Source organism: Rutidosis leptorrhynchoides, chromosome 3, assembly GCF_046630445.1.
Source record: "Rutidosis leptorrhynchoides isolate AG116_Rl617_1_P2 chromosome 3, CSIRO_AGI_Rlap_v1, whole genome shotgun sequence".
NCBI classification, from domain to species: domain Eukaryota; kingdom Viridiplantae; phylum Streptophyta; class Magnoliopsida; order Asterales; family Asteraceae; genus Rutidosis; species Rutidosis leptorrhynchoides.
The window spans coordinates 527,404,877-527,431,860 of NC_092335.1; the positions used below are offsets into that span (position 1 = coordinate 527,404,877).

Sequence of the window (26,984 nt, forward strand, 5' to 3'; positions counted from 1 at the left end):
GCACTATCTGTCGAAACACAAGAACTCGGAACACCCTTAAGTTCGACCCACGCAAAGCACTAAAAAGAAGACGTGATCTCCGAAAACGGAATAACCCAAGCAAAACCATCGGATTGATCATCAAGAAGAATATGGAAACCCACTAAGTCATCGTACACACAAACGCAACCAAATGGACCAAATAAACTGACGTGGTTAACAAGGGCTTTACAACGCATCACAAAATCAATAAATTTACCCTCAACAATTGAAACGAAATCCACAATTAATACCGAAAGTTTTAATACATATGTGATAACAGTATTCAAAGAGATTTTACACCAGAGGTTAATACCTGAATTCGACCACTAGCAGGGAATAAAGATATGCTTGCCTTCTCGGCCATCCCATGTAAATGGGTCGATCAAATACTTTGGACCCGTTGAGGGACTTGACAGCCTGCACGACATCTTAAACCTCGGAAAAAGTGATGAACGGATAGCGCCAAGAAGGCAAAAACTTGATTTCTAATAGCGAGCCAACCTTACCGAAAATCGATTCCAACATGTGCCTCAAATAAGTCTTCTCAAATCTACCAATGAATATGGTACGACTATGGCTAGCGGAAGGGATCGAACCCTGGTTAAGACCCACTATCTTCTTGCCGAGAATCAACGTAGGTGGCTCTGTTCGCCTGAAAATGGCCGGATCCATGAATTTCCGATGGAGAAAAGTCATTGGAAGTGGCCTGGAGCAGGGAAGGGTTCGAGGATTCGAGATTAAAAGCGGATTGGGGGTCGGACATGTAAAATTAAGGTGGAAGAAAGCCGAAAATGGTGGTGAAAGTGGGGGAAAAGTGGCTGGGAAGGTGGAGATGTGTGGGAGGTTGTGCCAAATTGAAAAGAAAAACGTTTGAGGGTTTTTGTTTTGGGAGTATTTTGTGTAATGTAGCGAATTCTAATTTACTTCTTTGCAAAATTGATTTAATACTCATTTAGTTCTAGAGAATATTTAGCGTTGGTGCTAACATAAGGTGCGAAAATTTGACAAGCGGTGGAACGAACGTGCGTGTATCTCATTTGGAAAACAGGAATCAAAAAGTTTTTAAGAATAAATGTTAGAACCCAGCGGTTGCATTGGATGAAATTCAAGTGCGAAGTTACGAATGGATCGCGAAAAGGTGTAAGAACGTAAACATCGATTGGCATATTTGGCGTCGTAATCCAACCATGTTCGTGTCTCAAAATTGTGTTGTAAATTCGAGTGCTAAACTGTATGTGTGTGCACGGTTGCATACTTTTTTTTTTTTTTTTTGGAAAAGCAGGTAAACTATTTTATTAATGATATGAGGATTTACAAAGTCCCTATAATTCTATACATATGCGAAATAAAGGAAATACAATCGACTATATACCCAAGGAACATGGAGAGCATTGCCACCGCGGAACTTGAAATGACAAGCTGAGAAAAAGCAACCAACAATACCGCAATTGCGATGACAAAGTTGGCGGCAACTACCCATTTTACCAAGTGAGAATGCTACGCCATGAAAGCGGTTGCAAACTTAGCATCCTGTGTATCACACTTTGTGTGAGTCTTGGAAGTTTGGCCATTACTACACTTGTTTGGCTGCTTCCCATGTTGTATTGTGCTATTTAATCTATAATATATTGCTGCTTTTCTAAAAAAAAGTTACATGATAGTCAGCTTTAGCAGGAAGTTTTGTGATGAATGAAAATGGTATAAGATCTCAAATTTAACCTGAATAGTCTAATATACTCAATTAATAATTTATCTTATAATTGCATGGACGATTATGAAGAAGCACAAATTTCGTTCAAAAGAGTTAAATATTCACGGTTACATTGCTATATTTACTTTTACGTTTTATCTTTTGCTTGTAGTGTTTAATTTGGGTTTATGTGGTTTGTTTTGTCCGAAGGGGCTTGGTTGTAGATATGTGTGGTTGTAATTTTCTGGTTGCGAGACTTTTCATTTGTTTTGTAATTCACGTTTGTTGAATTTTTTTTTTTTTTTTTTTTTTTTAAACGGCTTCGTATGGTATTCGTTCTTTTGAAAATATGTATAAATATTAAATATATGAAAATATAACCAATGGGATCGTATGTAATAATATAATGGCCAGTAGATAGCAAGAATTATGTATCTTTGAATGCTTAACCAATGGGGAAGAGTCATCATCTTCAAGATCATGCAGTAGAGTGTAGATATATAGGTTCGCCAATTCAAGCTATATATGTATGCATGTATAGTATTATCACCAACATAGACAGAAATGGCAGCAGTTTCAAGAAGCTTGGCTGGTCTACCGCTCTACGTATCTGTTGTAGCTCGTTTGCCAATGCGATAAAAATTACAGGATATTATTATTATTATCATTATCATGTTGATGTTGATTAAATTGAAAAACGTTTTCATAATGGAAATTATCTAATAAAAATAGTGGTATGGTGTCAAAGACTTAATTTCTTGTTGGTGATTTTAGTGTCATCCAACATGCATTTTAGTTAGTTGTGATTTACTTGAATGCAAGAGTTATCTAGTTTTACTTAACAACGAGTTTGGAGAGTGTGGAGTCACGCCCGTAAGAGTTGGCTATTAACTTACGCGTAATTGCGGGGGTCAAGGGGGCGCACGCCCGTAAGAGTTGGCTATTAACTTACGCGTAATTGCGGGGGTCAAGGGGGCCCCCTTGCGAGGTCCAAGGGGCAGTGTGAAATGTCTCGTTCTTATTGATTAAAAACGTTCCATATTAATTGATTTCGTTGCGAGGTTTTGACCTCTATATGAGACGTTTTTCAAAGACTGCATTCATTTTTAAAACAAACCATAACCTTTATTTCATAGATAAAGGTTTTAAAAAGCTTTACGTAGATTATCAAATAATGATAATCTAAAATATCCTGTTTACACACGACCATTACATAATGGTTTACAATACAAATATGTTACAACAAAATAAGTTTCTTGAATGCAGTTTTTACACAATATCATACAAGCATGGACTCCAAATCTCGTCCTTATTTAAGTATGCGACAGCGGAAGATCTTAATAATCACCTGAGAATAAACATGCTTAAAACGTCAACAAAAATGTTGGTGAGTTATAGGTTTAACCTATATATATCAAATCATAATAATAGACCACAAGATTTCATATTTCAATACACATCCCATACATAGAGATAAAAATCATTCATATGGTGAACACCTGGTAACCGACATTAACAAGATGCATATATAAGAATATCCCCATCATTCCGGGACACCCTTCGGATATGATATAAATTTCGAAGTACTAAAGCATCCGGTACTTTGGATGGGGCTTGTTGGGCCCGATAGATCTATCTTTAGGATTCGCGTCAATTAGGGTGTCTGTTCCCTAATTCTTAGATTACCAGACTTAATAAAAAGGGGCATATTCGATTTCGATAATTCAACCATAGAATGTAGTTTCACGTACTTGTGTCTATTTTGTAAATCATTTATAAACCTGCATGTATTCTCATCCCAAAAATATTAGATTTTAAAAGTGGGACTATACTCACTTTCACAGATTTTTACTTCGTCGGGAAGTAAGACTTGGCCACTGGTTGATTCACGAACCTATAACAATATATACATATATATCAAAGTATGTTCAAAATATATTTACAACACTTTTAATATATTTTGATGTTTTAAGTTTATTAAGTCAGCTGTCCTCGTTAGTAACCTACAACTAGTTGTCCACAGTTAGATGTACAGAAATAAATCGATAAATATTATCTTGAATCAATCCACGACCCAGTGTATACGTATCTCAGTATTGATCACAACTCAAACTATATATATTTTGGAATCAACCTCAACCCTGTATAGCTAACTCCAACATTCACATATAGAGTGTCTATGGTTGTTCCGAAATATATATAGATGTGTCGACATGATAGGTCGAAACATTGTATACGTGTCTATGGTATCTCAAGATTACATAATATACAATACAAGTTGATTAAGTTATGGTTGGAATAGATTTGTTACCAATTTTCACGTAGCTAAAATGAGAAAAATTATCCAATCTTGTTTTACCCATAACTTCTTCATTTTAAATCCGTTTTGAGTGAATCAAATTGCTATGGTTTCATATTGAACTCTATTTTATGAATCTAAACAGAAAAAGTATAGGTTTATAGTCGGAAAAATAAGTTACAAGTCGTTTTTGTAAAGGTAGTCATTTCAGTCGAAAGAACGACGTCTAGATGACCATTTTAGAAAACATACTTCCACTTTGAGTTTAACCATAATTTTTGGATATAGTTTTATGTTCATAATAAAAATCATTTTCTCAGAATAACAACTTTTAAATCAAAGTTTATCATAGTTTTTAATTAACTAACCCAAAACAGCCCGCGGTGTTACTATGACGGCGTAAATCCGGTTTTACGGTGTTTTTCGTGTTTCCAGGTTTTAAATCATTAAGTTAGCATATCATATAGATATAGAACATGTGTTTAGTTGATTTTAAAAGTCAAGTTAGAAGGATTAACTTTTGTTTGCGAACAAGTTTAGAATTAACTAAACTATGTTCTAGTGATTACAAGTTTGAACCTTCGAATAAGATAGCTTTATATGTATGAATCGAATGATGTTATGAACATCATTACTACCTTAATTTCCTTGGATAAACCTACTGGAAAAGAGAAAAATGGATCTAGCTTCAACGGATCCTTGGATGGCTCGAAGTTCTTGAAGCAGAATCATGACACGAAAACAAGTTCAAGTAAGATCATCACTTGAAATAAGATTGTTATAGTTATAGAAATTGAACCAAAGTTTGAATATGATTATTACCTTGTATTAGAATGATAACCTACTGTAAGAAACAAAGATTTCTTGAGGTTGGATGATCACCTTATAAGATTGGAAGTGAGCTAGCAAACTTGAAAGTATTCTTGATTTTATGTAACTAGAACTTGTAAAATATATGAAGAACACTTAGAACTTGAAGATAGAACTTGAGAGAGATCAATTAGATGAAGAAAATTGAAGAATGAAAGTGTTTGTAGGTGTTTTTGGTCGTTGGTGTATGGATTAGATATAAAGGATATGTAATTTTGTTTTCATGTAAATAAGTCATGAATGATTACTCATATTTTTGTAATTTTATGAGATATTTCATGCTAGTTACCAAATGATGGTTCCCACATGTGTTAGGTGACTCACATGGGCTGCTAAGAGCTGATCATTGGAGTGTATATACCAATATTACATACATCTAAAAGCTGTGTATTGTACGAGTACGAATACGGGTGCATACGAGTAGAATTGTTGATGAAACTGAACGAGGATGTAATTGTAAGCATTTTTGTTAAGTAGAAGTATTTTGATAAGTGTATTGAAGTCTTTCAAAAGTGTATAAATACATATTAAAACACTACATGTATATACATTTTAACTGAGTCGTTAAGTCATCGTTAGTCGTTACATGTAAGTGTTGTTTTGAAACCTTTAGGTTAACGATCTTGTTAAATGTTGTTAACCCAATGTTTATAATATCAAATGAGATTTTAAATTATTATATTATCATGATATTATCATGTATGAATATCTCTTAATATGATATACATACATTAAATGTCTTTACAACGATAATCGTTACATATATGTCTCGTTTAAAAATCATTAAGTTAGTAGTCTTGTTTTTACATATGTAGTTCATTGTTAATATACTTAATGATATGTTTACTTATCATAGTATCATGTTAACTATATATATATCCATATATATGTCATCATATAGTTTTTACAAGTTTTAACGTTCGTGAATCACCGGTCAACTTGGGTGGTCAATTGTCTATATGAAACATATTTCAATTAATCAAGTCTTAACAAGTTTGATTGCTTAACATGTTGGAAACATTTAATCATGTAAATATCAATCTCAATTAATATATATAAACATGGAAAAGTTCGGGTCACTACACAGTGCCCCTGGCTGTACTCCCAGGTGAGCGGGCAGGGATCGAGGGGGCAGCGCCCCGAAACCTCAACCGAAATTGCACTATTCGTTACTTAGAAAAGGTGCATTCGAACCCTTTCAGCGAATAGTTATACCTTTTCGATATAACAGCTTTTCCAGCCAAAATGAAGGAACACACCCTTTGATTTCCCAACTGTTTTCTATAACAGTTTTATAGACGTTTTGTTCATATTCTTCATTCAAAAAACAGACAGAAAACACACACAATCTCTCAGATAATTTGATCAGTGATTTCATTGCCAAAAACACTGATTGCGTTCTTGTCTTATCCCTGAAAAGATTTCGTAAAACCGAGGCAATCGTTGGGTCGGAATACTTTATAGAGAAATTGAACTCACGATTCAAGAATCAATCCGGACAGTCAATTCATACCAATTTCTAACATTTCTTACTTATAAAAAGTCTGTAATTAGAATCATAGAAGTACAAATAATCCCTTTTATGATCACGAAGGTTCGTATGTTGAAACTTCGAGCTACTTACAAAGTAGTCGTAATCACCCTGTAAAGCTCTAATTAATCGGCACACAAAACGAATAAGATACTTAAATTAATAAAAATTAATTATTTAAAAATAATAATTTAAAAGTACGATTAATATGTTTTATATTGATAACAATATAATATTAATTAGGTCGCGTACATCTAAATTAACTTAATGTTAGAACTTTATTGAGTGTTTTTGGATGACGAAGGTATATATGTGTGTGTGTGTGTGCGCGCGCGCGCGCGTGTGAATGAAAGTTTCATTTGGATTCATATTATCAAACGGTGGGAGATTGACCTCTCCTCTAAATTAACTTTCGGTGAATTACTCTTAAGTATTGGTCATAACTTCTCTACAACTTTTGGTAAAAGCATGTGGCAAGCAGTTTTATGGGATTTCTTGCTACTTCATTTGGCAAAAAAGAAACGTGGTCGTGTTTAGCAACAACAAAAAAGGAGCTGTTATATTGATCAATGAAATTCAATTGAAGAGCTCCGAATAGATTAAATAAAATTAACATAGATTGAACTTCTTGGTGAAATTCCCCACTAGCCATAGATGGCCCGAGGTCAAACTTAAAAGAAGCGGAATTGGCTAAGCATATGATGTTCTTGGTTCTATTCGAAAAGTGTCGGATTGAATCAAAATGAAGTAACACTGAATTAGTCGAGCTGAAAGAGCTGCTAGTGTCTTTCCCCGATTGTAACATGTTGACAGACGGGTGGGTTTGGTTGCTAGATCATCAAGGTAAATTTACTTCAAAAGTTCTGGGTAATCTAATTGATATAGCTAGTTTAAACGTTGATGTTTGGAGGTGAAACCATGCGTTATAAATTAGTTCCACTTAAGTTGGGAGTCTATGTATGGAGGGTCAAACTTAGAAAATGACCGGTTCGAGTAGAATTTGATAAGTGTGGAATAGATCTTGGATCAATACGATGTCCAATTTGTGATGGTGTGTAACGACCCAACCCGTGGATTACCGGCCCATAAAAATTTTTTATTTTTAATATACATTAAATAACACTTTAGGTCCCATTACACAATTTCCAAAACGTATTTGTTATCACATTACGTCTAACGACTTTAATAAAACGTACATTACTTAATTAAATCATAAACCGGGTTATACTCATGACCCATTTGACTAAACCAATATACGTCACATGACCTGACTAATTACTTTTACACAAAACCGAGCATGGTGATTGGGACTACGCTACCCAATCCTAAATCGAGTCCAAAAGCAAGATCTTCTAAATCAACCTAGCCAAGATCTCTAATCCCCACGCTTACCCGAGCTGCCATCACGCGAACCTATAAAAATATCAACAACGAGAGGGTAAGCTAACGCTTAGTGAATGTAAAGGTACTATACACATACATATGCATAAAATGACTACGCATCACCAAGCACAAAAGTAAACACATACCACCTCCGCATGGTAAACAAGCTACAAAAGAGCACATACACAAAGTAGCTACACGCTACGTAATCACCAATCTAACGTCACAAGATTAGCTACAACACAACAATAAGTATATACGCATATACAATAAATATAATCAACAACGTCAACAAGGTTAACCCCTTAACCTAAACCACATGAAGGTGGGCCGAACTTCACGTGCCTTAGTGAATCCGAACTTCACGCGACTCACTACCTTCAAACAACTTGACTATTAAGGATGGCCGAACTTCACGCGCCCTTATGAATCCGAACATCACGCGACTCATACCTTAGTCAAACATCACAATAGGGTTGGCCGAACTTCACGCGCCTTAGTGAATCCGAACTTCACGCGATTCGCTACCCGAATCATCTCCACTACAAATGCTAGCAAAACCCATCGCCAAAGGGTTTATCCAATACGCTAGCCAATCACAACATCAAGAGTAGTAACCCAAAACGCATAAGCGTATCACATGGACCCGAAGCACAAGAGGAGTCCATTCTCCCACACAAACATAGAGTAAACCCGAGCAAGGGTCACGCTACACACACACACCCATCCTATGCATACATACACATATAGTAAATTTACACTCACCTTAAACGCCTCGATGAAGTGCAAACCAATCCCGCAACTCGCCAATGGAACGTACCTATTCCATTTATCACATAATCATCAATACAAACTCATTTGGACTCTCGACCCGCCCAAATGAATAACAAGTGCAAATCACACCCTTTTGCACTTTTAACGCTACTCGAAGGTCCGAAACCAACAAGACCAAATCCCGCGTGCCCGAAATACCCAAAGACACCACATTTAGCCATTAAACACACACTAGTCCGCATATTCGCCCAAAACCCATTTTGACCCTTAACAAAGTCAAATTCTCACATTTACAAGTTTTGACTTCAAAACGCCACCAACACAAGTTTATACTTTAACTTAACTCATTTTAAGTTTATAAACTCAACTAATTCGACAATCGGGCCACAATCATCATCAAACCCTAATTTTGACTCTATTCAAAATTAGTCAACCAGATGAACACTAATGGCTTCCATTACCTCAATAGTCACTAAATACAAGTGATTACACTCATTTGTAAGCATTAAACTTGCTTAATTAGTTTACCAAACCAAAACCCGCCTTCAACACCTTTAAACCCGAATCCTAGTTATCATCTTCCATTAACAACTAGTGGGGTTCCATTTATGAACATACAATCAAAAGCCCTAAATTTAGATGATGAACACGAAAACGAAATTCGAAGTTAGAGCTTACCGCTAGTATCAACACGTAGCTAAGAACGAGGAGAACAACATTTCTTCTTGCTCCAAAGATCGAATTCCGCTTCTTCCCTTCCAAATCACACTTTGAATCAATTGGGGTTTTGAAGAAAATGAGAGAAAATGGAGAAGAAAAAGAAAAAGAAAATAAGAAAATGAAATGGGTAGATGAGGTTTATGGACACAAATCTGGCACACACGTAAAATGACCAAAATGCCCCTAGAAACCCTTAAAACTACGAAATCCGGAACCAGACTCCCAGAAGAGCCGCGCTGCGGTCTTCTTTCTCCGCGTCGCGACCTACAGCGTGGTCTGGTGGTCTTGGTTACATGCTGTATGATCTTGATTTGTGTTCAATACCGCGCCGCGACCTAGTGTGGGTTTTGTCCACTTTTCGCGTACTTGAACCCCAACACACGAACACGTCTCGTACCCTTCATACACTAGACGTATATACTCTCTAGAACACGTATAACAACCCTTCAATCACTCTCGTACTATATTTACATACATGCTACATATATACTTACTCGATACACATATATATTCATTATACGTCATACGTGCTCTACATATATACATCGTACGAATAAACGGATCTTACATGGTGATATAGAGTCCATAGATCACACTCTAAGTTTTTGCAAACATACCATGGAAAATTGGGAAAGCGTATATAATTGGTGGGGTCTTGGGAACGTTAATAATCTTTCTATAGAAGCGTTGTTTTACGAAAAAAATGTTAGTATCAAATCAAAGTGGGGAATGACTCTATGGCAAGCAATAGAATGGGTAACCGGTTACGTCATTAAAAAAATCATTATCAAACAATGTTCTAGAACAAATGGTGGTGTGGTTCTGTTGCTCTCAACGAAATACAAGTTAAGAGCTTCGAATGGATTTCATCTCGTTCGCATAAGAAAAATTTAGATTGGCTCATGTGGTTATCAGCTCCATTTTCATATTTATTATTGTACATAGGTTGATAATTATACTAGAGTTCCGCTGTGTATATAGATGGATAGAAGTTTTCGAGTTTCGCAGTCTCTTTCCTTGTTTCTGCACTCATTGGGGGCTTGCTGTAGTGACCCGAACTTTTCCATGTTTATATATATTAAATGAAACTGTTATTTACATGATTAAGTATTTCCAACATGTTAAGCAATCAAACTTGTTAAGACTTGATTAATTGAAATAGGTTTCATATAGACAATTGACCACCCAAGTTGACCAGTGATTCACGAACGTTAAAACTTGTAAAAACTATATGATGACATATATATGATTATATATATAGTTAACATGTTATTATGATAAGTAAGTATCTCATTAGGTATTTTAACAATGAGTTATATACATAAAATTGAGTTTATTTAATTAAGAAACTCGAAACGATATATATAACGATTATCGTTATAACAACGTCTTGCTAAATACATATGAATCATATTAAGATATTGATACACTATGTTTAATCATGATAAATTATAAGTAAACATGTCATTAAGTGTATTAACAATGAGCTACATATGTAAAAACAAGACTACTAACTTAATGATTTCGAAACGAGACATATATGTAACGATTATCGTTGTAACAACATTTAACTGTATATATATCATACTAAGATATATTAATATATCATAATATCATGATAATGTAATAATTTAACATCTCTTTAGATATAATAAACAATGGGTTAACAACATTTAACAAGATCGTTAACCTAAAGGTTTCAAAACAACATTTACATCTAACGACTAACGATGACTTAACGACTCAGTTAAAATGTATATACATGTAGTGTTCTAATATGTATTCATACACGTTTGAAAGACTTCAAGACACTTATCAAAATACTTCTACTTAACAAAAATGCTTACAATTACATCCTCGTTCAGTTTCATCAACAATTCTACTCGTATGCACCCGTATTCGTACTCGTACAATACACAGCTTTTAGATGTATATACTATTGGTATATACACTCCAATGATCAGCTTTTAGCAGCCCATGTGAGTCACCTAACACATGTAAGAACCATCATTTGGCAACTAGCATGAAATATCTCATAAAATTACAAAAATATTAGTAATCATTCATGACTTATTTACATGTAAACAAAATTACACATCCTTTATATCTAACCCATATACCAATGACCAAAAACACCTACAAACACTTTCATTCTTAAATTTTCTTCATCTAATTGATCTCTCTCAAGTTCTATCTTCAAGTTCTAAGTGTTCTTCATAAATTCTATAAGTTCTAGTTTCATAAAATCAAGAATACTTCCAAATTTGCTAGCTTACTTCCAATCTTGTAAAGTGATCATCCAATCTCAAGAAATCTTTCTTATTTACAGTAACATATCTTTCTAATACAAGGTAATACTCATATTCAAACTTTGATTCAATTTCTATAACTATAACAATCTTATTTCGAGTGGAAATCTTACTTGAACTTATTTTCGTGTCATGATTCTGCTTCAAGAACTTTCAAGCCATCCAAGGATCCTTTGAAGCTAGATCTATTTTTCTCATTTCCAGCAGGTTTATCCATAAAACCTGAGGTAGAAATGATGTTCATAACATCATTCGATTCATATATATAAAACTACCTTATTCGAAGGTTTAAACTTGAAATCACTAGAACATAGTTTAGTTAATTTTAAACTTGTTCGCAAACAAAAGTTAATCCTTCTAACTTGACTTTTAAAATCAACTAGACACATGTTCTATATCTATATGGTATGCTAACTTAATGATTTAAAACCTAAAAACACGAAAAACACCGTAAAACCGGATATACGCCGTCGTAGTAACACCGCGGGCTGTTTTGGGTTAGTTAATTAAAAACTATGATAAATTTTGATTTAAAATTTGTTCTTCTGGGAAAATAATTTTTCTTATGAACATGAAACTATATCCAAAAATCATGGTTAAACTCAAAGTAGAAGTATGTTTTCCAAAATGGTCATCTAGACGTCGTTCTTTCGACTAAAATGACTACCTTTACAAAAACGACTTGTAACCTGTATTTCTGACTATAAACTTATACTTTTTCTGTTTAGATTCATAAACTTAAGTTCAATATGAAACCATAGCAACTTGAAACACTCAAAACGGGTTTCAAACGAAGAAGTTATGGGTAAAACAAGATTGGATATTTTTGCTTGTTGTAGCTACGTGAAAATTGGTAACAAATCTATATTAATCATATCCTAGCTAACTTATAAAATATTATACATGTATTCTAATATATTATGTAATCTTGGGATACCATAGACACGTATGCAAATGTTTTGACATATCATATCGACCCATCTATATATATTATTTGGAACAACCATACACACTCTACATGCAGTAATATTGGAGTTAGCTATACAGAGTTGAGGTTGATTCCAAAAATATATATACTTTGAGTTGTGATCTAGTCTGATACGTGTATACACTGGGTCGTGGATTGATTCAAGATAATATATATCAATTTATTTCTGTACATCTAACTATGGACAACTAGTTGTAGGTTACTAACGAGGACATCTGACTTAATAAACTTAAAACATCAAAATGTATTAAAATTTTTGTAAATATATTTTGAACATACTTTGATATATATGTACAAATTTGTTATAGGTTCGTGAATCAACCAGTGGCCAAGTCTAACTTCCCGACGAAGCAAAAATCTGTGAAAGTGAGTTATAGTCCCACTTTTAAAATATAATATTTTGGGATGAGAATACATGCAGTTTTATAAATATTTTACGAAATAGACACAAGTAAATGAAACTACATTATATGGGTGAATGATCGAAGTCGAATATGCCCCTTTTGCTTGGTAGCCTAAGAATTATTAAACCGATCTACTAATTGACGCGAATCTTAAAGATAGATCTATTGGGCCTAACGAACCCCATCCAAAGTACCAGATGCTTTAGTACTTCGAATTCGTTTTTATCATGTCCGAAGGATTTCCCGGAATGATAGAGGATATTCTTATATGCATCTTGTTAATGTCGGTTACCAGGTGTTCACCATATGAATGAATTTTATCTCTATGTATGGGATGTATATTGAAATATGAAATCTTGTGGTCTATTATTATGATTTGATAATATATAGGTTAAACCTATAACTCACCAACATTTTTGTTGACGTTTTAAGCATGTTTATTCTCAGGTGATTATTAAGAGCTTCCGCTGTTGCATACTAAAATAAGGACAAGATTTGGAGTCCATGCTTGTATGATATTATGTAAAAACTGCATTCAAGAAACGTATTTTTGATGTAATATATTTTTATTATAAACCATTATGTAATGGTCGTGTGTAAACGGTATATTTTAGATTATCATTATTTGATAATCTACGTAATATTTTTTAAACCTTTATCGATAAAATAAAGGTTATGGTTGTTTTAAAAATGAATGCAGTCTTTGAAAAACGTCTCATATAGAGGTCAAAACCTCGTGACGTAATCAATTAATATGGAACGTTTATAATCAATATGAACGGGACATTTCAGTTGGTATCAGAGCGTTGGTCTTAGAGAACCAAAAAATTGCATTAGTGTGTCTTACCGAGTTTGTTAGGATGCATTAGTGAGTCTGGACTTCGACCGTGTTTTTCTTCAAAAACGATTGCTTAACATTTTTTTTGTTGGAAACTATATATTATTAACATGTAAATATTATGTGATATATTAACCTCTTAATGTGTTTGATACTGTGTGATAGATGTCTACCACTAGTACAAATTCCATCGATTCACCTAATAATAATGAAGAGTCGAATATATTTTGAGAAGATTCACAAATTCCCGAAGAGGAACCGGAAGAGGAAGAACCGGAAGAAGAAGAGGTTCCGGAGGCAGAAATATTGATACCTATAGTAAATCGATTAAATAAAAGAAAATCCTTAACCAACGGACCAAAGTTAATAATGGTCAATGGTGTTTCCGCCGAGGAAGCAAAATATTGGGAAGATTACCAATTTTCCGATGAATCGGATCCCGATGAGGATTCCGATGATGTTATAGAAATTACCTCGACCCAATTTAATAAAGCGAAAGAAAATAATAAGGGAAAAGGTATAAAAATAGAGAAACCCGATTCCAACCCCGATGAACTTTATATGTGTAGCGACCCGACCAAATCATGTTTGACGGCGCCGACTACTTAGGTCCCGTTACGTGGTCATAAGTCTTTAACATGACGTTTGACCAAAATATGTCGCATTCATTTCATAAGTAAAAGGATGTTTCAAGTTTACAAAAGTAGTTCAAAGACTAGTTACATTACAATGTTTAACATACGAATGAAGCCTATGCGACACAATTTAAAAGTTGTCAAAAGACGCTCCAACTATGCATGTATACTCGACATCCAAGCAAGTATCAAACAGAGTGTGGAAGCATGTATCAAGTAGTGTTCAAGGACCAGAGAAAATATATAGAAAACTGTCAACGAAAACGTTGGTGAAATCATAGGTGTTTTAGTAAACGTTGCATTTGAACCACAAGATTTAATATAATATGATTATCAAAATCATTTTGCATTCCAAAGTTGTTATTTGTTTTGCGGGCACCCAACTATCAAACTTAACTATTTTGCACCCTTTGCGTAGTGTTAGAACATACACTAGACCTGAAAATATATTTCATCCGCTAACGGTAGCGAACCGTCCGAATGAGGCTCGTCAAGCCCATGTGATCACATAATATAAGTTCACGTTTACACCCTGCAAGTGTAACTAATGATAATTGAATTGAGGATTTTTGTTCAAACCCGTACGTGGAATGTTCGTTTTCGTACTTGTGTTCAAAGTATAAAAGCATGATACGTATATGTTTCTCATCCCATAGTTTAAAGCATAAAAGTTGTTTGAAAGATGGGACTATGATCTCACCTTGAGTGCACGTATGAAAAGTACTTCACAAAGTAACGTGTGCAAAGGACAATGCTAGTCTTGACCTAAACAAATAGGTCGTATCAATAACGGTAAACACGATAGGTCAAAGATGTTCAATTAGTCCTATGGCTCGTTACGACTCGATTATGTAGCATGTGAATCAAATTGTCAAGTTTCATGCAAGATACTAGTATAGAAACAAGTTAGAAAGATTGCACAATCATTTGGTTAAGTTTGACAAAAAGTCAAACTTTGGTCGGTCAAAGTCAACGAAAAAGTCAACACGTTCGGGTCGGGTCCCGAACTATTTTTCTGAGGTTTTTAATCATGTATAAGCATGTTAGAACAAGTTATATGTGAATCGGAGGTCCGTAGCATGGCAAACATTTTTCATAATTTGACCAAATTGGACAACCCACTTTAGCGCGTCGCGCGAGCATATGGCGCGCCACGCCGTTACCTGTGCAGAGAATTCTGGCAGTTTTCAAGTTTAATGCACGAACCTAACTTCAAACTATCACCATTTATGACCCGCAAACAACCAAAACATGTATCTTATATCATCAGAAAGGTATTTTGACAAGGAAAGCAACTAAACACATTTCATCAATCACATTTACTTTTACAACAACCAAATATTACATTCAAAGCTCCTCATTTAATGCATCCAAGTTCATAAATGCAATTTGATGATTCAGAAACCAATTTACATGAACGATATGCCGTTTCGAAGGTAATCAAGCATACAATACAACCTAACACTTACAAATAACATTTCATGTCATTCAAAGCATCAAAATTTCATTTCAAGTTCATCAAACCCTAACCCAAATTCACCAAAATCACTAATCAAGTTTATGAAGTTTTCTAAAACAACCTACACATCAAATTGAAGCTAGTGATGTTAGGAACACATTTAATACATGCATTTATAACATTTAATAACATTTAAGCAACCAAATCATCAATTAAATACTCCAAACTTTCAAGTTCATGCTAGTTATCAAAAATAACGAGATCGAACATATAAATCATATATTCATGTTAGACTTGAGCCATAGACACTAATTAACAACTTTATAAGTTAAAAACATCAAGAACTAAAATCTAGTGATTTTAGAAAGTTACCCAAATGAGATGTAATCGGTATGGAATCGAAGAGGAAGTTGCAAGGAGTTCAAATATGTAATTTGTTTTGATTGAAGCTTTCTTGAACGAATTTAGATGATGATTCTTAGAGATGGAGTGTAGAGATAGTTTGAAAGTGTTAAAAGAAAAGAGAAAAGATATTGATAAAGTGAATGGAGGAGATGGAGTGTTGACCTTTGACCTAGTCAAAGGTTTGGCACTTTGGCAAGTTTGGTCCCTCTAGTTTCATTCGGGTGCGGAAATTACCTAAACGAGATATTTTTAAAACGCGTATTAACGAAGGATGTCATAAACATATAATGGAATTTAAATAGTTAAACGGAAAAGTAAACGAAAAAAGGCGGGATGTTACATTACCTACTCCTTAAAAGAAATTTCGTCCCGAAATTTAAGTAGGCGTAGTAGTCGTTGTTTCTTCCTCGGAATCTTGCATTTCCGGAACCAGGAAAAGATGAGGGTATTTCTTTTGCATTTGATCTTGTCTTTCCCAAGTAAACTCGGGTCCCCTTTTGGCGTTCCAACGGACTTTGACAATCGGGATTCGGCTTTGTTTCAACGTCTTGACGGAGGTGTCCACGATTTCAACCGGTTCCTCCACAAAATGAAGTTTGTCATCAATAGTAAGTTCTTCGAGAGGAATGACGATATCGGGTTCGGCAAGGCACTTTTTCAAGTTAGATACATGGAAGGTAAGATGAACTGAGCTCAATTGAGGTGGAAGATCTAAACGATAAGCAACGGTTCCAATACACTCCAAGATTTCGAAAGGACCAATATAACGCGGATTTAGCTTCCCGCGTTTCCCAAAATGGATTACACCTTTCCAAGGTGCGACTTTTAACATTACTCGGTCACCGACTTGAAATTCGAGGTCGTTGCGTCGTTTGTCGGTATAGCTCTTTTGACGACTTCGGGCCGTCCTAAGCCTATCTCGGATTTGAACGATTTTCTCTGTTGTTTCTTGAATGAGTTCGGGTCCGGTGATTTGTGTGTCGCCTACTTCGGCCCAACAAAGAGGTGAACGACATTTTCGGCCATATAAAGCTTCGAATGGTGCGGCGTTAATACTCGCGTGATAACTATTATTGTAGGAGAATTCGGCGAGAGGCAAGTGCTTATCCCAAGCTTTTCCAAAATCAACAACGCAAGCTCGTAACATGTCCTCCAAGGTTTGAATTGTTCGTTCACTTTGCCCATCGATTTGGGGATGATATGCGGTACTCATGTCTAAACGCGTTCCCAACGCTTCTTGCAAGGTACGCCAAAATCTAGAAACAAAACGGCCATCTCGGTCGGAGATAATCGATAAAGGTACACCGTGTCGGGCTATGATCTCCTTGATGTAAAGTTGTGCAAGTTTTTCCATTTTGTCGGTCTCCTTCATGGCGAGAAAGTGTGCGGATTTGGTGAGACGGTCAACAATAACCCAAATGGTATCATAACCGCCCGTCGTTTTTGGTAGCTTGGTGATAAAATCCATTGTTATTCTTTCCCACTTCCATTGCGGGATTTCGGGTTGTTGAAGTAACCCGGACGGTCTTTGGTGTTCGGCTTTGACTTTGGAACATGTCAAACACTTGGCAACATAAGTAGCTACATCCCTTTTGATGTTCGGCCACCAATATTGTTCTTTAAGGTCGTGGTACATCTTATTGGCACTGGGGTGAATCGAGTATCGTGACTTATGGGCTTCATCTAAAATAAGGCTTCGCAAGTCCCCATAACTAAGTACAAAAATTCTTCCGGCGAAATATCGGAGTCCGGTTTCTTTAACTTCGAATCGAGAGGTGAGGACGTTCAAATGTTCGAGAGAGATGTTTTCATCCTTGAGAGCCTCGTCTTGGGCTACACGAATTTAACTATTGAGGTTGGTGTGAATGGTGATGTTTAAAGCTCGGACACGAAGAGGCACCGCTCTTTCCTTTCGACTTAAGGCATCGGCTACTACGTTTGCCTTCCCGGGATGGTAACGAAGATCATAGTCATTTAAAGTTTCAATCCACCGTCTTTGTCTCATGTTTAGTTGCTTTTGATCAAAGATGTGTTGGAGGCTTTTGTGATCGGTGAAGATGGTACTTTTGGTTCCATAAAGATAGTGTCTCCACATTTTAAGTGCGAAGACAACGGCTCCGAGTTCGAGATCATGTGTCGTGTAGTTTCGTTCATGAATTTTGAGTTATCGAGAAGCATAAGCAATGACTTTCGTTCGTTGCATCAACACACACCCAAAACCATGTTTCGAGGCATCGCAATACACAACAAAATCATCGTTGCCTTCGGGAAGTGACAAGATAGGAGCGGTGGTTAGCTTCGTTTTCAAGATTTGAAATGTGGATTCTTGTTCGGTTGCCCAAACGAATTTTCTTCCATTATGAGTTAACGCGGTTAGAGGACGAGCGACCAAAGAGAAATCTTTGATGAATCTACGATAGTATCCGGCGAGACCCAAGAATTGACGAATGTGAGTAGGAGTAGTAGGAGTCTCCCATTTACTAATGGCTTCGATTTTTGATGGATTGACTTTAATACCTTGGTCACTTACAACGTGACCAAGAAATTGAACTTCCTTCAACTAAAATTCACACTTGGAGAACTTGGCATAGAGTCGTTCTTGTCTTAAAAGTTCAAGCACAAGTCGGAGGTATTCCTCGTGTTCTTCTTCGCTTTTAGAATAAACCAAGATATCATCGATGAACATGATAACGAATTTGTCAAGATACGGTTTGCACACGCAGTTCATAAGATCCATGAACACCGCCGGTGCATTAGTGAGACCAAATGGCATGACAAGGAATTCATAACTACCATAACGAGTTCAAAAGGCGGTTTTGGAGACATCTTCCCCCTTAACCCTTAATTGATGATAACCCGAGCGGAGATCAATTTTGGAATATACACAAGACCCTTGTAGTTGATCAAAGAAGTCATCGATGTGAGGAAGAGGATATCGGTTCTTAACCGTCAATTTATTTATTTCACAATAATCAATGCACAATCGTAGGGATCCGTCTTTCTTTTTAACAAACAAAATCGGAGCGCCCCATGGTGAATAACTAGGTTGGATAATACCACGGTCAAGTAGTTCTTGGATTTCACTTTACAATTCTTACATTTCGGATGGAGCAAGTCTATATGATGCACGTGCTACGCGTGCGGCTCCCGGAATAAGATCGATTTGGAATTCAACCGGTCGATGAGGTGGAAGACCCAGCAATTCGTCGGGAAATACATCGGAATAGTCGCTAACAATTGGCACATCATCGATGTGCTTCTCATCGGACTCAACTTTCTTAACGTGAGCAAGGATCGCAAAACAACCCTTACGGAGTAGTTTTCTAACTTTAATGCACGAAACGAGGTTGAGTCCGGTGCAACTCTTATCGCCATAAACAATGAAGGGTTCACCATTCTCGATAGGAATTCGGATTGCGTTAAGATCACAAAGGATGTGAGATTTCGTTTTGGCTAGCCAATTCATACCGATTATTACATCGAAGCTTCCTAGTTCCATGGGTATCAAGTCAATTTCAAACTCATTACCCAAAATGTTTAACGTACACCCCCGGTAATATGTGTCGGCACTCAATAGTTTTCCGTTGGCCATTTCAATGATATAAGTGGTATCTAGTGGAAGTGGTGGAGTGCTAAAAGAATGAGTCAAAGTCTTGGATACAAAACTCTTATCGGCACCCGAATCGAATAAACAAGTAACATAAGTGTTGTTGAGGAGAAACGTACCCGTGACTAATTCATTTTCATCTCGGGCTTCCTCGGTGTTGATGTTGAAAGCTCGACCGCGTGTGTTGGGGTTGGCTTTCTTCTTCGGACATGCATTTCTAAAATGACCCGTTTGGCCACATTCATAACAAGTACCCGATTTTGGTGCATTGGGCACTTTTTGAGCAACGGGGGCGACACTTCTACAATCGTTGGCCACATGACCACCCCTTTGACACCGGTGACAAAAGAGATTGTTACATTCACCATAGTGGTGTTTGTGGCATTTGTTGCAAAAGGGTTTATTTCCACCATAGCTTTTCTTGGCGTCGGAGGTGAAGGGCTTTTTGGTGAAGTTGTTGTTGTAGTTGTTGCTTGATTGGGGGGCTTCCCATTTTCTTTTGTTGCCGCCTGATTTATCCTCGGCCTTAGGTGCCGAAACTACGATTTCGTCAACCGTTTCAATCAATTGACGGGCCATGTTCAAGGCTTGTTGTAGGTTAGCGGGTTTGGATGACATCACTCCTTGTTTGATGCTCTTTGGAAGACCATCCATATAGAGTTCAACCCTTTGAGATTCGGGGTTCACGAGGTTGGGACACATCAAGGATAGCTTGGCGAATGGTTAATTGTAGGCCTTGAGATTGTTTTCGACCGCCTTTAAAGTTCTTAGTTCTTGTTCGAGCTTTCGGGTTTCTTCACGAGGGAAAAATTCGACGATCAACCTTTCCCTTAAATCGGCCCAAGAGAGGGCGTGAGCTTCATCGGTACCCACCGATTGTACATACGTGTTCCACCACGTGAGGGCGATACCGGCAAAGGTGTGTGTGGAATATTTGACTCTATCTTGATCCCGACAACCGCTTATGCTAAAAAAGGCTTCCGTTTGCTCAAACCATCGGGTGAGCACAACCGGTCCCCCGGTCCCATTAAAAGTATGAGGTTTACACCCCATGAAAGCTTTATAGGAGCACCCTTCGCTTGAGTTACCGGCCCCCTGATTGTTGTTGTTGTGGTTGTTGTTATTGTTGTTGTTGGAGGAGTGACCAGCCATGGCCGCATCCACGGCGGTGGCTATCATTCGTTGTAGAGCTTGTTCGGGAGTCTCATGGCGTGGCACACGACGTGGAGGTATTGTTCCTTCAAAACACAAGAATACCGTTGATTAGTATTTTCAATAATACTAATCATGATATGGAATAAGGATAGAGAAAAATTTTCCTTGACTCGCCTTAAATTCTTTATGTCATAATGTCGGAATGTTCATATGAGTCACCGTAATATAATCCCGAAAATTACATCACCCTAATTCATATGTTCATTCGACACTTATCATATAGTCAAGGTGGCGCGTCAATTAAATCAAGTAACGTGAGATTAAGATTGAATAAGAATCAGATATGATAGAAGAGTTCGAGTATAATGCACAAATAGTCAAGTAATTCCTACTTCAGTCTATATGCCGGTTGTAGTCTAGATCCACTAATGTACCCTACGACTTGGGGTTGCCACCAATGAACTCTAAATCCTTACAACCAACGCTCTGATACCATCTGTAGCGACCCGACCAAACCATATTTGACGGCGCCGACTACTTAGGTCCCGTTACGTGGTCATAAGTCTTTAACATGATGTTTGACCAAAATATGTCGCATTCATTTCATAAGTAAAAGGATGTTTCAAGTTTACAAAAGTAGTTCAAAGACTAGTTACATTACAATGTTTAACATACGAATGAAACCTATGCGACACAATTTAAAAGTTATCAAAAGACGCTCCAACTATGCATGTATACTCGACATCCAAGCAAGTATCAAAAAGAGTGTGGAAGCATGTATCAAATAGCGTTCAAGGACCTGAGAAAACATATAGAAAACTGTCAACGAAAATGTTGGTGAAATCATAGGTGTTTTAGTAAACGTTGCATTTGAACCACAAGATTTAATATAATATGATTATCAAAATCATTTTGCATTCCAAAGTTGTTATTTGTTTCGCGGGCACCCAACTATCAAACTTAACTGTTTTGCACCCTTTGCGTAGTGTTAGAACATAAACTAGACCCGAAAATATATTTCATCCGCTAACGGTAGCGAACCGTCCGAATGAGGCTCGTCAAGCCCATGTGATCACATAATATAAGTTCACGTTTACACTCTGCAAGTGTAACTAATGATAATTGAATTGAGGATTTTTGTTTAAACCCATATGTGGAATGTTCGTTTTCGTACTTGTGTTCAAAGTGTAAAAGCATGATACGTATATGTTTCTCATCTCATAGTTTAAAGCATAAAAGTTGTTTGAAAGATGGGACTATGATCTCACCTTGAGTGCACGTATGAAAAGTACTTCACAAAGTAACGTGTGCAAAGGACAATGCTAGTCTTGACCTAAACAAATAGGTCGTATCAATAACGGTAAACACGATAGGTCAAAGATGTTCAATTAGTCCTATGGCTCGTTACGACTCGATTATGTAGCATGTGAATCAAATTGTCAAGTTTCATGCAAGATACTAGTATAGAAACAAGTTAGAAAGATTGCACAATCATTTGGTTAAGTTTGACAAAAAGTCAAACTTTGGTCGGTCAAAGTCAACGAAAAAGTCAACACGTTCGGGTCGGGTCCCGAACTATTTTTCTCAGGTTTTTTATCATGTATAAGCATGTTAGAACAAGTTATATGTGAATCGGAGGTCCGTAGCATGGCAAACATTTTTCACAATTTGACCAAATTGGACAGCCCACTTTGGCGCGCCGCGCGGGCATATGGCGCGCCGCGCCATTACCTGTGCAGAGAATTCTGGCAGTTTTCAAGTTTAATGCACGAACCTAACTTCAAACAATCACCATTTATGACCCGCAAACAACCAAAATATGTATCTTATATCATCAGAAAGGTATTTTGACAAGGAAAGCAACTAAACACATTTCATCAATCACATTTACTTTTACAACAACCAAATATTACATTCAAAGCTCCTCATTTAATGCATCCAAGTTAATAAATGCAATTTGATGATTTGGAAACCAATTTACATGAACGATATGCCGTTTCGAAGGTAATCAAGCATACAATACAACCTAACACTTACAAATAATATTTAATGTCATTCAAAGCATCAAAAGTTCATTTCAAGTTCATCAAACCCTAACCCAAATTCACCAAAATCACTAATCAAGTTTATGAAGTTTTCTAAAACAACCTACACATCAAATTGAAGCTAGTGATGTTAGGAACACATTTAATACATGCATTTATAACATTTAACAACATTTAAGCAACCAAATCATCAATCAAACACACCAAACTTTCAAGTTCATGCAAGTTATCAAAAATAACGAGATCGAACATATAAATCATATATTCATGTTAGACTTGAGCCATAGACACTAATTAATAACTTTATAAGTTAAAAACATCAAGAACACAAAATCTAGTGATTTTAGAAAGTTACCCAAATGAGATGTAATCGGTATGGAATCGAAGAGGAAGTTGCAAGGAGTTCAAATATGTAATTTATTTTGATTGAAGCTTTCTTGAACAAATTTAGATGATGATTCTTGGAGATGGAGTTTTAGAGATAGTTTGAAAGTGTTAAAAGAAAAGAGAAAAGAAATTGAAAAAGTGAATGGAGGAGATGGAGTGTTGACCTTTGACCTAGTCAAAGGTTTGACACTTTGGCAAGTTTGGTCCCTCTAGTTTCATTCGGGTGCGGGAATTACCTAAACGAGATATTTTTAAAACGCATATTAACGAGGGATGTCATAAACATATAACGAAATTTAAATAGTTAAACGGAAAAAGGCGGGATGTTACAATATGTATCGGCAACATCCGTATTTCCTAAAATGTAACAATGACCTGGGAACCTCTAAACCACCAGGTTTTTCTAAACCATTGTGGAAAACGACAGCCCGTATTAGAGGAACACCATATATTCCTAGAAAATTAGGAAAACGAACAAAGTCCGAAGAAGAAGAAACCAGAGATTCAGATTAGAGGGTTGTAATCATGTTGTGTATTATATGTATTGTAGTGTGCTTGTACTTTTATGTTCTATGTAAAAATTGCTTGTATTGTTTGTTAATTATCTTTTACGAATCTAATCCTTATCTATTTTACAGTATAAAAACAAAATGGATGTTAAGGGTAGACAACCGAATATTTTAGAAGATCTACCAGAGGATATGATTGAGGAAATCTTGTCTAGAGTCGGTCAGAATTCATCAGCACAATTAATTATGGCAAAATTAACTTGTCAAACATTTGAAAGACTTTCCAGAAATGCCTTAGTTTATAAAAGGCTTTCCTTTGATAGGTGGGGTATATTTCATTGGGGAGACCGTAAGTTACGCCGTGTTTTCTTTAAAGCGTTAAATGCGGGGAACCCAAATGCAATTTTACGCTACGGGTTAAGAACCTATTTTGACTCAACATATCCCAACATAGGATTTCGTGAATTAGAAAGAGCTTCTAACATGCAACATAAAGAAGCATGTTATGCTTACGGGTTAGTGATGTTCGCTTCTTACCAAAGTGAGAAAAAAACATCGGATTGCAACTTTTAAATAAAACCTTCCCACAAGTGACGGATTCAGTAGTTGGGGTGAGAAACAAGGTTTTTAGATTATTACGGGGCTGTTGGACATTACGAAACACTCGTCCTTTTGACGACATTACAACATGCTGCCTAGCCAATGGTCATAACGGTTATTTTCCAAAAGACCAAGGATGGGAAGTCGTCTTAGTAAAACCAGAATGCATGACTTGTTTCTGGACTTATGAATTACGTGTCTTTATTTTCTTTGCTGAACAACTTGCGTATTAACTAGATTTATCTTCAAAACTATCATGTATCAAAGTGTACTATATTTCATGTTATATGTAATATAGCGAAGTTGTAAGTTTGAAGAATATTTGTATTTGATATATTATTATAATCAATTTTTCATATGGAATTGTAGTAGTTGAATTGTATATTAGCTACTAAGTATGAACTTAAAGGGTAGGTAGTACCCGAATTTAAACTTATAAAACGCTAATATGAAGAAAAAGCTTTTATAAATGAGTTCATATTATGCTACGAAATACTATTGACTACTCTTAATATTCTGTATGATTGACTTGATTCAGTTGGCTATTTTGAAGGAAATGGCACCAACTACTCGACACACTATGAATATGAGCGAAGAGGAATTTCGTACCTTTCTTGCTGCAAACATAGCCACAGTACAGGCTGCGCTACATACAAACAATAACTCTGAATCTAGCAATGCAGCTAACGGCGCAAGAAATTGTGTAGGATGCTCCTACAAAGAATTCACTACCTGCAAACCTTTGGAATTTGATGGAACCGAAGGACCAATTGGATTGAAACGGTGGACTGAGAAAGTCGAATCGGTGTTTGCCATAAGTAAGTGTACTGAAGAGGACAAAGTTAAGTACGCTACGCATACCTTCACAGGTACTGCGTTAACATGGTGGAACACCTATCTTGAACAGGTAGGACAAAATGCTGCTTACGCACTACCGTGGTCGGCATTCAAGCAATTGATGAACGAGCAGTACCGTCCTAGAAATGAAGTCAATAAACTCAAGGCAGAACTTAGAGAGTTACGAACACAAGGGTTCGACGTTACCACATATGAACGACGATTCACAGAGTTGTGCCTATTGTGTCCGGGAGCATTTGAAGATGAAGAAGATAAGATCGACGCATTTGTAAAAGGGTTACCAGTAAGAATTCAAGAAGATGTGAGTTCACACGAGCCCGCTTCTATGCAGAAGGCAAGTCGAATGGCTCATAAACTCATAAATCAGATTGAGAGAAGAATTAAAGAGTAAGCCAACACGAAACAACTCAAGAGGAAGTAGGAGGAAAACGGTGACAAGAGTCACCAGTACAACAACAACAACAACAATTACAACAACAATCGCAACAATAACTGCAATCCTAACAATAACTACAACAAACATCCCAACAACAACAACAACCGTTTCAACAACAATAACAATCCCAATAACAACCTCAATAACAACAACGAAAACAAAAACCAAAAACAGCCATGTCATAGGTGTGAAGAAAATCATCAGGGGTTTTGCACGACATTTTGCAACAGGTGTAAAAGAAATGGTCATAGCGCAACAAAGTGTGAGGTCTACGGACCAAAGTTTAACAGAACTAAAGGAACAAATAATGTCGGAACAAGTAATGCCGAAACGAATAGTGTCGGAGCAAGTAATACCAACGCTGTTTGTTATAAATGTGGAAAACCGGGCCACATTATTAGAAATTGCCCGAATTAGGGGAATACTAATGGGCAGGGCCGTGGAAGAGTTTTCAATATTAATGCGGCAGAAGCACAGGAAGACCCGGAGCTTGTTACGGGTACGTTTCTTATTGACGATAAATCTGCTTATGTTTTATTTGATTCGGGTGCGGATAGAAGCTATATGAGTAGAGAATTTTGTACTATATTAAGTTGCCCATTGACACCTTTGGATAATAAATTTTTACTCGAATTAGCAAATGGTAAATTAATTTCAGCAGATAATATATGTCGGGATAGAGAAATTAAACTGGGTGATGAAACGTTTAAGATTGATTTAATACCAGTCGAGTTAGGGAGTTTTGATGTAATAATTGGCATGGACTGGTTGAAAAAGGTGAGAGCAGAGGTCGTTTGTTACAAAAATGCGATTAGCGTTATGCATGAAAAAGGAAAACCTTTAATGGTGTACGGAGAAAAGAACAACGCGAAATTAAATCTTATTAGTAGTTTGAAGGTACAAAAACTAATAAGAAAAGGTTGTTACGTCATTCTAGCACACATCGAGGAAGTTAAACCTGAAGAAAAGAACATCAGTGATGTTCCCGTCGCAAAAGAATTTCCCGATGTATTTTCGAAAGAATTACCGGGATTACCCCCACATCGGTCCGTTGAATTTCA

The 26,984-nt window shown here is 36.4% G+C and overlaps 1 protein-coding gene across 1 annotated transcript in view; it reads left to right on the forward strand.

Annotated features, from left to right (window-relative positions):
* The first annotated feature begins 583 nt into the window (after window positions 1–583).
* LOC139901910 (protein RGF1 INDUCIBLE TRANSCRIPTION FACTOR 1-like) overlaps window positions 584–26,984 on the forward strand; it is a 43,657-nt gene continuing 17,256 nt past the window's right edge. Inside the window, exon 1 of the mRNA XM_071884574.1 lies at window positions 584–889. Coding sequence (XP_071740675.1) covers window positions 584–889 — 306 coding nt within the window. The remainder of the gene's footprint in view (window positions 890–26,984) is intronic.